The sequence below is a fragment of the Tympanuchus pallidicinctus genome, unplaced genomic scaffold (assembly GCF_026119805.1).
Source record: "Tympanuchus pallidicinctus isolate F22 unplaced genomic scaffold, pur_lepc_1.0 scaffold1, whole genome shotgun sequence".
Classification (NCBI taxonomy): domain Eukaryota; kingdom Metazoa; phylum Chordata; class Aves; order Galliformes; family Phasianidae; genus Tympanuchus; species Tympanuchus pallidicinctus.
In genome coordinates this window covers 103443626-103459096 of record NW_026294618.1, presented here as the reverse complement: position 1 = coordinate 103459096, position 15471 = coordinate 103443626, and the positions used below count along the sequence as shown (strand labels likewise).

The 15471-nt window shown below is 41.5% G+C and overlaps 1 protein-coding gene across 2 annotated transcripts in view; it reads right to left on the bottom strand.

Annotated features, from left to right (window-relative positions):
- Positions 1-3676: 3676 nt before the first annotated feature.
- The window catches only part of KIF16B (kinesin family member 16B), a 133949-nt gene continuing 122154 nt past the window's right edge, over positions 3677-15471 (bottom strand). For both annotated transcript variants that reach the window (XM_052676499.1, XM_052676551.1), the window contains one exon: positions 3677-5166. In XM_052676499.1, the coding sequence (XP_052532459.1) occupies positions 5008-5166 (159 nt within the window). In that variant the 3' untranslated portion in view covers positions 3677-5007. The remainder of the gene's footprint in view (positions 5167-15471) is intronic.

The following is a 15471-nucleotide window of genomic DNA, read 5'->3' as shown; positions in this document are numbered from 1 at the left end:
GGATGCAGGCATTCAAGGCCTGGATGTGGTTCTGGGCAGCCTGGTCTGCTGGTTGGTGACCTGCACACAGCAGGGGGTTGGAGCTGGATGAGCATCGTATTCCTTTTCAACCCAGGCCGTTCTGTGATTCTATGATCTGAAGTTGGAAGGGATCCACAAGGATCACTGAGTAGCCCCACACAGCAGCCCCAACCCCAGCGTCTGAGAGAGGTGTCCCAGCACACCCTGAGCTCCAGCATCAGGGACCTCAAGAGAGTCAACAGCTACACCCCACGTAGTGTCATCCACGAACTTACTCAGTCTGCATTGAAATAACTTATAATAACTGAAATAACTCATTTACAAAAAAAATGAGTATTTTTTCCCCACAACAATGTCAACAAAACGTGTTCACAGCAGCATTCTGCTCTGCAACCAACCGTTAAAGAAAACAACCACAACAACATGAAACAACATGGCTGCACGCAGTATATAAGAAATTCACTTCATAGGTCTGCCAAGGAAATATTTGAGAACTGCAGCCCTTCAGCCAGATCTTAGGGCCTGCTGTGCTCCACAGATGTTAGCTGGTCACAAAGACCTCTCTGTGAACAAGCATCTACATCCTATGAGCTTGGAAGCCAACAAGCTCCTGCTCTTCAACTTAGCAAAAGTTATCTACTTTTTCCCCAGGCTCTATGGAAATAGAGAAAAAAAACAACCAAACCCAGGGTTGGATATAAGAATCTTGCTAAGTTGAAGAAATTTATTTCTTAGGGCTTTAGAGCTCCAGTGGAAAGATAAAGCAGCAAGCTGGCACATTACAAAACTGCAAGCTTTTCTCAGCCCAGTACACGTTTCTCATTTTCATATACAGGATGCTTCACGTGGGCAACAAATAGGAGGTTTTGCAATAGTTTTTAAAAGCTTACTGATTAAACTGAGGAAATTTTGTCTGGATGTCTGCAGCAACACATCCATCGTCCTAAACAGTTGTTTTTTCGTTCGTTTTTACTTAGTTCAGTTCCTCACCTTATCTGCAACAGCTGCAAAAAGCCTGAAGCAATCAACCAAGTTCTACACAGTTGGGTTTTTTTTTCCTCACGCAGCAGCTTTAGGACTTAACCCACGGGCTCTTGCAGAGCCAGGAGAACGCCAGGAGCTATGTAGCAGCAGCAGGGCTTTAGGGCTGCCTTTCCTACACGCAGCAGCACATCCAGAGGAAAAGCATTGCTTTTGAAAGGAACAGGGCAGGTGTACGGCCGACCTGTGGGCCGTCCTTCAGCCGCCCCCCTTCCCGCCATCATGGCGGCAGCTGTGCCTCACTGAACGGCCCTGCCCGGCCCTCAGCAACCGCCCCGCGCTCCCCACAGCCACACAGCGGTGTGCGATGGGCACCGGCTGGGCTGAAACCAGGGCGCGGGGAGGGCACAGCGCAGTGCTGACTCGAGTTAGGGCAAATATGAAGCGCACAAAGAGTAAAATGGCATCAGAAATTTGTCGAACGCCTGAGAGCTCACTGAGAATTGCAGCCGCCGCCATCGAAGCAGCCTGATGATGTGTGGCACAAAGACAGGGTCACACATCGCACTGGTTTTATGCTTTTGTTACTCCCCTTTTTTTTATGTTTAAATAAAAATATTAAACATTAAAAGAAGTTTTGTTACGTGTACGCACTACATTTTTTTGATGCTTGACTACTGATGAAAAATTGTTATGGGGTCAAGCAAGGATAGGAGCCAAATGGGCTGCTGACTCAAACAGAGGCATAGCTTTAGGGAGGAGAGCAAGAACAATGGCCCCAGATCAGCAAAGTACAAATAACCATTGCCTTTAACATATAAATAGTCCCAAAACAAAAGTTAAGCTTTGGCTTAAGGACTTTGCTGACACGAAGCCCGCAAGCACAAATACAGAGGAACGCTGCAAAACGACCAGCCCCGGAGATGACTCTTCCACAAGAGTCAATATTTTGAAAGTAAAATTAATGGAAAATTCTATAGCCTGAGGAAAACTTTACAGGGATGCAGTTTGGACATCTTGAAAATGGCCAATAATTTCAACATGCTCCTCAGCGTCTACGAAAACTTCTGAAGAGACATAGCCTGACTTAAAGGTCAGAGGTGATGATATTATTAAAAGATGCCTCTTAGTCTCACTTTCGGTCGTGATCATTTATTACACTCCGGATCACACTGAAGAATATATAAGAAGGTGGGAAAAGCTGGTGGGGCCTGGGGCTGCAGTCCTAATTGCATGCTTACACTTGCATTTCTCTATCTTTTAACTTGGTGACATTTTAAATTGAGTGATTAATCAGCCTTTACTTTGTTATTTGCAATCTACACATTAAATGCTACAGGCCAGATAAACTAGCCAACACAAATTAGCCACCTTATTGGCAGATTTATACCACCAGAGCATCTGGTCCTCCCTGAATTAATTTGTACTGTAGACAGGAACCAAGCACAAGTCTTCTTTTAAATCCTTGTGAAAAATAGAAATATTCATACTTTTCACTCTGTCCAACTGTGATTTTCTCCAAATCCAAACTGACACCAGGCACGTGACTTGTCTCTGGGAGTCCTGCACACTCAGCCCTTCTTGTAAATGAGCATTTGCATTTGTGGCATGACAGTTTCTCTTCTCGGGTGCTGCACTGGCTGCTGAGGGAAAATGCTTGGCAACACCAATGGTTTTTCAGGTAGAAAATCTGCAGAAAGTGCTTTTGCACAGCAGATAAAGCAGCCTGCTATTTCTTGCTCTGCCAAGTTGGTCCCTTCACAGTAGTGGGACTCTGGAAATGATCTACAAACAACTATGGAAAATTCATTTAAAAAACTATTTAGCACTAATTCTTTATCATATGGCAGTGTAGTGAGGGAGAAGTAGACCAGGACAGGAGAGACTGAAAAGACTTTCTGGTACTGAAGTGTGATTTAGGGTCAAAGTTCCCCTGCCAGAATGAAATAGCAATGTGACGCCCGATTTCTACCCCTGTGAAGCACTCATACATGCCACCAGGGTAAATACAGACAAGTGAAAATAGCAATCTTCCATTAATGTTTGCAGCAACATCAAACAACAGTCATTCCACTTGCACAGGAACCCAGCAAGCTCCCAGACTTGTCCTTCTCCTTCAGGACACGTCAGCAAAGCTGAATGAAAGAAGCAAGCTATGGAGTGGAAATGAAAACATGGCTTCCTATACATACACAGAATACAATACATACACAGAAAGGTCCTGAGAGAGAAGGGAGGGCAGAAAAAGTATGGGGCATGGGAAGGATGACAAGGCCACGTCTCTGTTAGTGATGGTGCGCAGTTGAAAAGACTGTTCCAGTGTAGACGTGCACAAGGAAGACTGGGAACAGCTGGGATAAGGGATGTAAAAACCAGCTTGGGAATCAACAGGTTTGACTGAATGTTTTGCTTTTAAAAGCCTGGCTCCTAATTCGAGGTGCCAAGAGACAGGTATTTTAACAGCATTTGGGTAGAGTTACATGTATCGAAAGACATTCAAGCCTACCCTAGTATCGCTTTGACAAGAGGCGGCTTTGAGACTTTACCTTCACATCTGTTTTCACTGAAGAAAAACAAAATAATCATAATACTTTCAAATTTTAAGTGGCCCATTTTAGTCAGTTTCTTCCTATTTTCCTTTTTTCCTGAATTTGAAATGCTTACCATAGCAGGATGGTCTTAGTAGTGGAAAACGGTCTTTATTTATCATCCTAAAGATAAAGCATTACTGTTTTTGTAATTTAGGTCCTGAAATGAAAGTGTTACCAGTGTTGTCGCTTCAGGTTTTAATAATCATTGTCCACAACAAGAAATATTTGATTACCAGGACCTACCAATGCTCAATGATGGCAACTCACAGATAATGCTTCATACTCCTAAACTTACATTCCAGGATGCATTTTAATAATAAACAAAAGCGATTAATTCTGCTTTTTTACAACCAATTATACATTGACATGTACATATACCCAGTTCCAGTCACAGTGTATACATATTTTTGGATCTGCAGCAATATGAGTTCTAAGTGTATATACATGTGCAAGTTTGAATATGTCCTGAGTAATTTTGAATTAGTAAAATCTCATAAATTTTAACTGATGCAAATAAAGTTCAGGTTTTACAGTGCGATGTTATTATGAAGAAGCTGTTTTCCAAAAAAGAAATAAATACAGCACTCTGAGTTAACTTTATGCATAGCTCTGAGCTCTGTACACTGCACAGTACCCACTCACAGTCTAGGTAATTAGGAAACGTGAAAAGATGCCGACTGCATTCTTCAGTAACTATTGCTTCCTTTACTGCTTAATTAACAGCAAGCGATTCGTTCTGCTTCAAAATACCCAAGTGTGGAAGACTTTTAAAGGTTTTAAATTATATTCTTTCTGCTGTATATGTTTTGTAAACATTCAAGTCACTCAGGCTCTTTAAATCTTCTGAGAAAAACTAAATCACGCAGACAAACACTTAAAATATACGTTCTGGGAGAAAAAAAAAGAAACAACAGCGGAGTATAAGCATTACCTTAAATACCACAATATGCTGTAAGAAAGCAAAACAGGAAATGTTCCTTAAGGAGCAGCTTGGGCAGAAACTGAAAGGCTGCTCAGAAACTACTCTCTGTCAGTATGACACGCCAACACAGCGAACACGAGATGATCTCACAAGACCATAACAAATTGTCTGAGCAAACACGAAGAAGTGCTCCCACTGAGGAGGGGATCCACACCCAGCATGAGTGTCAGAGCTTTCGTACGGTATTAACAGCGCAACTCACGAGCAATGTCTGTGTACTTCATGCCAGGAAAACACAGGCACTAATATGAGAAGTGGGAAAGAACTAAAGCTAGCATCAGGGCGTAGCAGTCTTTAGCTGGAGTTGGTTTGATGCAGCTTTTTAGGCATGAAAGAAGATATGCTTTCTTCCTCTCCTTCATTTCTCTCTCACCACAGAAGTGAAGGCACCACTGACTGTGCTCCTCTGACACGAGGGCCCTGGCACAGAAGTTAGCTGGTCCCATGACTGCTATAGTCAAAAACTCCTTTCCTGAAGAACGGTGAGAACTCACAGATGGTGTGTTTTGACAGAGTCGACCCCACTTTATCAATGTGCAGCGGAGATGATGGAGATTGCAGCATTGCAGTGAAAAAGCTCCTGAGGTATGTCTGTGGAACAAAATGCAAGATGTTGTAAGGCTTTCTTCATCCAGTCACACTGATTACAAATGCTTGGAAGAATTAAACAAACAGCAGTACCAAAAAAACCCACACAATAACATCTCTGTGGACTGAGTTCTTCTAGTAACCATCAGCATTTAAATCAATCATAGAACACATCTCCTGAAATGTCCATGTTAAGATGAGGAAAAGTAGAAAATAAATATTTCTCATTTCCTTTCCCTGCCAAGCTTGTTAACTGCTTTATTCTGCACTAGTGTAATGCTTCTGCTAATCATGACATGCTAATACTGCTGTCTAGCATTACAAAACACTGCAGCAGGTGCAAATCTCAAACCTATTCTGCAGGAATTTCACTACATATGGACATAAAAGGACTTCAGAAATCTTCCTCATCAAGGCTTTTGAACCTCGTGTGGAAAAGGATTTGTTTTGATCACGTCCATCTGCAACACTGTATGACTTCCATAGCATCTCAGAACATAAGAGTATCTTTTCACTGAGTTGCCCTCTCACCATTTTTTATTTTTGAAGAAGTCTGACACGTAAGAAGCATTCCCCTTCCCAAAAGTTAATATTCACCAACTGCTGCGTGACTTGCATCCATTTATATCCACAGAAATTGTGACAGATGTATATTAATACAAAGTTAGCTTTCAGAAACCTGATGGGGTTTCCTTCGCATATGGGTTGAATTATTACAATCATTTAGCATAGTTTAATAAGCCATAGTTATAAATTCTGAACGGTCACAGTAGGTAAGATGTTGATCAGGCAGGTGATAAAACATTACCAAATGTCACCCAAATAGCTGCAGGGGAAATCTCATCTTGAACACCTTTGCTCCGTACAGACTGACCACAGGAAAAGGTAATTTGAGAAGTTATTCGCTAATCTGGGATGCAGTGGGAAATACATCTACAAGACAGAATGGCACAATAGCCTACAAAAAACACAAAGTTTAGTCGTCTGAATGCAGCAACTTCTGGGTTATGAAAGAGGACCGTTCAGCAAGCAGTCCCAGTTATTTACTTCTCAAGGAGAATTTCTCCATAATGTAACAGCCTGTTATATATTTAAAGTACCTTGGAAACCAGCTATATTAATATCACAGAATGCAGGGTAACAACAACAAAAAGTAGCAGCTGGCACGTAAGGTATTCTCTTGGCAGGACTGGTGGATTTTCTTTTTTATTCAGATCTCCCACAGGTTGTATTAGAGCTCATGAAAAATATTCATTACAAAAAATACCTTCAAGATGAATTCCAACAGCCTAAGAGGTAATTTAAAGTGAGCAACAGATGTCATATCAGCATTTGTCATAATTAGTTCCCAAAGTAGGGCCCTTTAAAGCAGTCCCAGCCCAGTAATGCCTGAAGGATGAGTATGGTGGAAAATCAAATGTAAAACATAGCATACCATTAGAGTTTTAGCACTGTGCTGAAAAGTTACTGCAGTAATTTCAGTTTATGGCTACTGAAGGCTCAAAGGTACCGGAATTTCTCGCTGGAGACATTATAAGACCTATTGCCTTCACCTCGGTATGTATGGCCAGATAATTGAGTGTCATGCCTCTGCTGTAGAGCCATTATTCATTGTTTTGGCACAACAGCTCTAACGGAAGAGCCATAAATAAATAAATAAAATCCCTCTGCTATAAGCCTAACATTTCTCTGACAGGGAAACACTAGGAACAGCAGGTATACTTATTTCCCCAGATCTGCACGCAGGAGTTGCTCTGTGAATATCACAGATTCTTTGAACATGAAGAAGATACTTGGGAAAATGACAACAAGCAGACTATACCAGATTAGGATGGAATTCATTTTCTGTGAAGGTTTCCAGCCATATGGCTTGGCATTATGTGCTCTTCAACAACCATTTCTGAACAAATTAGCCCTCTTTTAAATCCCATATCTGCATTTGCCCTTGTTTGCAATGCTGATATGTTAGCACAGCACAGAGCTGATGTGCCCTTGACACAAAGAAGCTGTTGCTTCAGTGCAATTAAGGCTGCTGTGCCCAGATACGCTGATTAGGAGTTAATTCCCGTGGATGGAAAACAGAGCTCACACAATTAGTGCGTATGCCCCTAATTAAAGGGCTGTGGAGAGGCAGCGAGGGGGAAGGTTGCTCTGTCCTGTCTGCTGCAGTGTGGACAAAGTTGAAGAATGTGGTAGGAGAAAATAAAGAGAGCTCCTTTATCGGTGCATGGGAACAAGCTTCCCTAATTCAGATAGAATAGGCAGAGAATGAAGGTGACAGCAGGCAGGGAGAGCAGCAGGACCACATCAACAAGGAGCATGGAGAGAAAACGTTGCTGGAGGTGCGGAAGGGACTCGACATGGAGTTTGTGGCAGCCCAGGAGGCCACTGGAAGCTGCTGGAGTGGCATCAAGGCTAGATGAGATTACCTCCTCTGCTGGGACCCAGTGAGCAGGGGGAGAGTTGTTTTCAGAGCTTTCATATTAAACTCACTTCCAGCAGCAGGTATGATTTTCGTCTGTTTACAGAGCAATGCTGTTGTTTGTGCTGAGTTAAAACTGGGTGAGAAGCACACTGGTATCTTTTGATGTGCTCCCTTCAAAAAATAAGAAGTCTTTGATGCTGGCAAGCTCATGGTGCCAACATAGGAGCACGTACAGATTTTATATAAATTACTGCTGTGACATCCTACCAGCACTTCACGAATAGCATCTAAATCATTTTTCCTTGTATAAAAAGCTCTATTTTATAGCAACTTCACTTTTCTGAGGCTTGCATGATTAACTTTTAAAGAAAAAGCTACATAAATGCTGCAAATACACTAAATGTGGTGTCTCACTCATTTTTGCCTGTTAGCCTTTCAGGCCTACAGTTGTTTGTTGACGTTTAGTTTGGTAATCAGTATTCTTCAAAATGTGCTTAGGAGTTTCACTTCACCTGCTATGTTGTTGGATTTCCAGATAACATCCTAATTGCAAATCTGTAAATGTCTCAATGTGGGGTTACAGCACCCCAGCAGTGTAGCAGGAGCATAAAATGGATAACTTGTAAACAGTCCACACTGCTTACTCAGCCTAAACACACATCCAGGAACAGCAGTTTACAGAATGGAAAGACTCTTGGCGAGATTTGTAAAGATAGAAAGCCAGGTTTAAAAAAAAAAGTCAAAATGGGAAGAGCAGCATTTTTCCTCTCTTGGCATGCATCTTAATCTTAGCAGACTTTATCTTGAAATTTGTGCTACCACACTTGCAAGCTTTCATCTTGGATTCCAAGCATTAGAAAGTGATGCAAGACAGGAGAAAGTCAGGAGAGGCCCAAAGTTTTCTTCTCCTTTACTGTTTTGAGTAGCTTTCCCTGCAGTTTAATCATGCTAAAGGCAAAATGGTAACCATTTTGAAAGCTTACTAAAAATAATTACTATAATAAGGTTCACTTCTTTATCAGAAGACCAGCGTTCATCTCAGGCTTGATCCATCAGCACAGCAAAGTCATTCTAATGATTTCTGCACTTCGTCATGATGCAGGGACCTCATAATTTTATATATTTTAACATAAATCCATAACTTAATTTAAAGTTATTAAAGTTATTATAATCAAAAAGCTTCCTTGCAAGTCAAAGTGTTCTTATCATCCTTTCGGTTGTGTCATATTAAGAGAGAATTCAGTTCAATGACATTGTTCTCATAATCCATTACAAACAGCGACAGCCTCAGAGACCAATAGCAGAGCTTAGGAAGAATTGGATTTTTCATTAAACTTTGGTCGGTTTCAAATCTCATCAACTCCAGCACTTCCAGAAAGCGAAAGGAATTTGGAACACCCTCCCCTGCTGCTGTTTCTAGCAATTTCCTCCCAAAAGAACCCCCCAAAAAGCAGTTTTAAATTCTTTCAATATAATACTTTGCAATTAGCATACTAAATACCGCCCACTGATATCTGACAGAGCTGAAAGCACCACAAATTTTCATTAGATAAGACTCACCAAGCTTTGGGGATTTCTGAAACAATAGCTCCTTTTTCCCCCCTTTCTTTTGACACCCACACATCCACCTGACAGTGAAAAATCTCTGCCCCAAGGTCACAGGAGGTCATCAGAGGCAGAGGCAGGAATAATCAACTCGCTCATCTAACTTTTAGCATCGGCTCTTCTCTCCCTTTAAAATAGATGCTAGCTTCCCTCGGCATCAATCACATAATTATTCTGTTGACTAGTGTTAAGTGCTGCGAGCTTTAAATCAAATCTTGATTTGAATTATTCATAGAGCAAAGCATATGCAGGTATCAGCAGCTGTTTTCTATAGGAAAGATATCTGATTATAAAAAAAAGGAGTCTGAAGCATATCCCTGACTCTGGAAATCTGCATTATGCTACAGTTATTGCACCTATTTCAGAGAGAACGTTCACAAAGTCAGCTATTCCTGAGGAAGAATCTGTCCCAGAACAAGGAACATGCTTAGCTGCCAATCTGCCAGCACAAAAGTAAGGATCCGCTCAGAAGGCAAAGCCTGCTGCAGGAGCCCCTCGTTACTGCAGAAATCAGCCATCTCCTGCCTTTGTCTCCTAGAAAGAAACTGTCAGCCATATGCAAAGGGAAATGAACATTTCCGGGCCCTCTCCCAAATTAAGCAACTTTCTATTTTAGACCATTCACTGGTGTCTGGATGAGGAGAGAAACAAAGACTTCAGGGGAGGTTTTTCAAATACGAAGAGCTAGAGAAATGCCAGCCATCATTGCTAACAACAACCTCTACTGACAGAAAAAAAGCCTGGCTTAAATGACTCTGACAGGAGATGGTGTCTCATGGCAACTTCAGGTTGGCAGAGGGCCCCGTCTGGGGTGATTCTATATACAGAATCCAAAGAGATCTTATGTCTGCCCAACAAAAATAGGATTCAAACTCCTAATTGGATCTGCTTCTTCTGTGGCTTGTTGGTTTTTTGTTGTTTTTTTTTCTTGCTGGCAAAAGTCAGAGGGAATGAGCAGGCTACCAGAGAGGAAAGCTGTGGTTGCAACCAGCTTATATCAAGTGTGGAACGAAAGCCCTTAGCAAGAGTGTGGCAAGCTAAGCTGGCTCTGCCTCCTGCGAGACACAGAGATCACATTTTAAACACCAACAGGACTGGATTACCTGGGTCAGGAGCAGATGACAGGGACAGGAAGATCTGATATGAACTGAGTTTCAAGGGACCAGGTTCTCCAAATTCTGCCAAATATCCCAACTTTATACAGCGAGGGGTGTTTGAGCTGCCCGAACGGAGGCATTCCATCCAGCCAGCAGTTCCAGCAGGCTTCTCTGCAAGGATAGCTCAGTCCTTGATGAACAACTCAGTTCATCACAGCAAAGCTTCTGCCCTGTGTTTGCCACTAAAGCCATCTCCCCTTCCCTGAGGGACCTGTTGAGGCTAACCGGCTAATTAGGTGTGAGTAATTGCCAGCATAATGCTCTGATTGCTCTCTAAAAGTACTTTCAGATCCATTTCTGGATTTGTTAAATATGAACGAGCAGGGAAAGAACTGGCAGGCAGCAAGAATATAAAATAAAGGTGGCACTGCTCTGCAGTAAACCAGCATGGAAGTATGGGGGACCGTACACAGACTACGATTAATATCATCACCTCCAGCCATTCTCCACCCGGCAGATAGAACTGCTCATGAGCGTTTGGGCCTTCTGTGATTTTGCTTGCTTTGTTGTTGCTGTTGTTGTTTTTAAAAAGAAGAAAATATGCGGCTTCTCTTCTTTTTCCCAGCAGTTTGACGTATATTATAAGATATCATAAAGCAGATCTCAGTAAAATATGTGAGCAGGACAGCAGGTAATATCAATACCTCAGGTTGTATTTCAAGCCCTTCAGGATATATCTAATGTCACCTCGGTATCTGTACACATTCATCTCCTGCACACACCCCTAGGTCATTATGTGCCGTTGTGATTTCATAACAGAGAGAAAAGACTTAGTGCCTGGGAGACTACCCTGTGCCTAAAGGATCTTAGTCCTGTGAAATATATGGAATGAAAGCTTCTAGAATTACAGCACGATCACCAGGGCCGGTGTCTGTTGCATAAAGACCAGGCAGGCTGGCTGAATTCTCCTAACAAAAACGATAGTGTGAGACACTATCAAAGTTCTGCAGAGCTTCCTTGGGAAGTCAGAGGTAATAAATGCCTCCAGAATTTATCTGTCCCATGGGTATCGCAGGCCTTGCTCTGGTCTCACATGGCTTGTGCAAGCACAAGGAGATTTTTCAGGGGAATGAAGACAGATTCAAAATTGTTTAAAAATGACAAATCACAACTGCTAGCCAGAATATTCAGCAGAGGGCTGTCTCCTTCAGACTGGCAGACATTAATTAGGCTCAGGACTGGATTAACTGGCTTCACATTATACAAGCAAAGAATAAAGGACTGACTTGTTTTAATCAAATCCTTCCTGTTCACTTTGATTAGGCCTAATCAGAGGCGAGACTGTTTACAGATAATAATACCTAGTAGTTAGGCAGAAATGAAGGCCTTCCCAAGCAAGTATTGCCTCATCCTACCCCATAATTGTATGCCTCATACCTATACAGACAACTTCACACAGCAAAAACTTGCCCCCAAAATGGAAGCTACCCATGTTAAACTTCCAGATGCCTCCTCAAGAGTCTTTGCTCTCATGTCCTCTTTCCAAAGGCAAAAAGAAAACCTGGAAGCACAGGAGCATGTGCTGCTGGGGAAGAAGCAGACAGACAGCTGTGTGGGGAGCAGAACGATTGTTGCAGTGCAGGCAGCAGAAATCAGCTGCTGTGTGGTAGCCTGGCTGTGTTTCCTAAGAAACCCCTTTTTAGGGGTTTCCCTTAACAGAAATAATGTATTTTTCTTTAATAAGGCAGCAAATGTCTTGCCAATTAGCCTGTGATACACACAGGCAAGCTCTTAGCTTCTTAGAGCAAACTTGTTTGTTAAGGAACTACATAGGAGGAGATATGATTGAAAAACCCATCAAACAACGTAATGTAGCTCATTTGTTAGGGAACACATTTACTTATGCTGGATCCAAAAAATAGGGTATTGCTTTCATAGCCAGGAACTCAGCTTTTGCTTTTGTTGGAGCTACCAAATGGACCTATGGAGCCTTGTGCACATGGCTGCTGCAAGGCACTGCATTGCCACCAACGTTGCAGCAATCTGTGCTGCTGGTAAACCTAACCCAGGGCTAAGAGAGAAGCAGTGGTTCTATCCACACCTTCCCTCTGGGCACATTTAGAGGTACCTAAATGACTTGGGAACCAAGCTAGAAAGAACTGAGATCTTCAAATATCTGAATTCCATTAATAAAAGAAAACAGAACTTGCATTTCAGCCCCTTGGGAAATTCTGCCTCTGTTTTTAAGCCCAGCGTGTTGCAGATTCCTTGAATCAGGATTACAGTTTCCTCCATAGCATCTCCAGAGTGTTTGAGTGCCACTAAAATTTAATTTTACCCAGGGTGGCACTGGAATTTACTTGAATGCATACACCTTTTTGAATTTTTGTAACGTACAAGCATTCTGAGAGATGCCAGTTATGATTCAAGGTGAAATTGCTCTTCTAGGTTTTCAAAATCCAAACTATTCATTATACCTATTTAGAGCATTTTTCTGTGCAAGTCTAATGGCATGAGCACATTATGTTGAATTACTATTATGCTGCATCGAATTAACTGCTGAAATCAGTCTACTTCCCAAATTACAATCTTATTCTACCTGAAATTCATTTAATTCTACAGGACTTAATATTTCTCACAACGTCTGCATGCTAAAAGCTCCTACTCATTGGCTTTAAGTAACTCCAATGAAAAATGGAAGAAAAAAAAAAAAAAAAAAAAGATGAGGAAAAGATAAAGCCAGTAAGGACTATGATTTACAGGTGGCCCATCAGTGTGATACTGCTTTGGGAAGTAAAAGGCTATAAAAAAGATCAAAAAGACCCAGCTAGTGAAGGAAACCAATCTTTTCTCTGGAGCACAAGTCAAAACAAGTCCTATCAAAATCTATTCAGAAAGAATAACAACAGAATTGATTTTATCACACACCTCTGGGTGAGCAGCGACGACGTGTCATCTGCTGGAGTGGCCTTGGCAAACAGCTACCAAAGCACTTGACATGCATCACCCTCTGCTTCCTTTGGTGAAATCGTATGCTGGAAAATGACTGATACTCTTGCTTTGAAAAGGTATAGCAATGAGTTCAAGCCAGTGTCCTTGGTGTAGCACTCCCGTTATTCATCTACCCACACCTGACTGTGGAGTGCCATTATTGGAGACCGATCGAGGTGCACAACTACAGCACTTGATTTGCAGGAGGATACTGAGAGATTTATTCAGAACTGACAGCAGAACTCATTATGATGTAGAGCTAAACTAGACTTCATACCACTGTCACGTGTTCAGAACTTCCTGAATCACAATAAACGTACCTTATTTTTTGATACTCTAAAAAAAAAAAAGAAAGAAAGAAAATAGGCCCAGAGTTATACATTCTATTTAATTCTTTGTTTGAAAGAGAGATGAACATTTTATCACAAAAGATCTTTTTTTTTTTTTTTTTTCGAGGTAGGACCTGAAATTGTACACCTTAAAAGAGAAACACCAGAGTTACTGTAAAGGAGAATGCATTCTGTATGGAAGTTACCTCTAGCGAGGTCTGGAAACAGGGTTTCAGACCTGATCTTGAATGAGCCACTGAGTTGGAGCAAATGAGACCAAGAGGTTGCTTGCATTTACTGTTCTTTCTGCATCTAGCAGCACGTTGCAATGAAGCTTGATCGGATTCATAAAACATTCATAAAACAACCCCAGGCTTTTATTTCACTTCTTCCAAACTATAATCTTCCTCTTCTGCTGCTATTATAAGACTAGCACCATTTGATGTAGGCCTGGCTGAGATTCATGGCTTTTAATCAAAGTAAGATTTTGTTGGTTTGGAATCAACTGTTGATGCACACAACATCCTTAGTTCTCCATCAGTAAAATGAAATGTACTTCCTTTCTGAAGCCAATGTGACCTCACACAAGAAGCAGTGACACCCAAAACTGATGACATGCTTTACTGCTGAGAGCTCCTACAGCTTCCTTGTGAAGGCTGCCGCTTCAAAGAAGAGGAGCCAGGTGCCGTGATGATGTGCTGAAGGCCTTAAACCTGACACAGGAAATTATTCTCCAGTGGTTAACTGCAAATGTTTGTTGTCTGTAGGCATGGCAAGACTTCAGTGTTGTTGCCAAAAAGCAGTTAGCTTTCTTTCAAAATATTTTTAAATAGTTATTAGAGGTTATGAAAGGCTCTTGGAGCAGACTGACTACACCTAATCCAGAAACTCGTGCTTGACGTGGATTTCACATTACTGATATTCTCCATTTGGTCCCCCTTCCCAAACACAAATGCCGTTTTTCTCTGTGGATGCATCTATACTTTCTTCCTGTGCTTTTATTACATTCCTGTTCCTCTACTGGGAAATTAAAATCATCACTCTAAAATGTAGTTCAGACTGTGGATATGAAACAATCTTCTTGAGGATTATCAAACACTGCCATTTGCAGCAGTTTGCTTTGCAGCAGTGGTTGTATGGTATGCAGTCACGTCTATAACAAAAGGAAAGGCTTCCTTTCATCTTTCAATGATTATCAAATACATTCTGTGTGCTTTCTGAAGTCCATCTCACTGAAATGTTTCTAAGAACAGTATTTACAAGTGTGCAAGCATTCAATCTGCAAGTGCCAGGCTGGTGAGCAGTCGGCTTTAAAGCCCTTCTTAAAAAGCTCTGGTATTAGGGATGTTGTTGTAAGCTGATACCAGAGCCTAATAATTTCCTTTGAATGGTCTCTTTGAACTGACACCTATTTAATAGCTTTGAAAGGTCTTTGTGACTGGTGCCTGTGTTAAGAAAAACAGAAATGAGCAACTGGCCACACTTGACAGGGATTTTGCAATACTAACATCAGTTCACCTGTAACTAGCATGAAGCTGGTTGTCTCAGCTAAAAAGATTAAGGATGCACTATGAAGAAAGACTGGTAGGATGTGCTCACGTTCTCTGTCTCCTCTCTCATACTGAATATTCAGACTACGAATCACCTAAAATTTCATTACAGTGTTTCTGCCCTCACAACTTCAAGGCGGACCTCAAGAAATTAGGTCTTAAAAGTGGCTTGAACACACTCAGTTTGCTCAAATTTGTGGACACGTATTCTGCCATGTTTTCTCAGGTATCTCTTGCTATTATATCTCTTGAGGTGTGAACTCAAACCAGTAATTCATTTAAATAACAATAACAAATTAATATTTGATGAA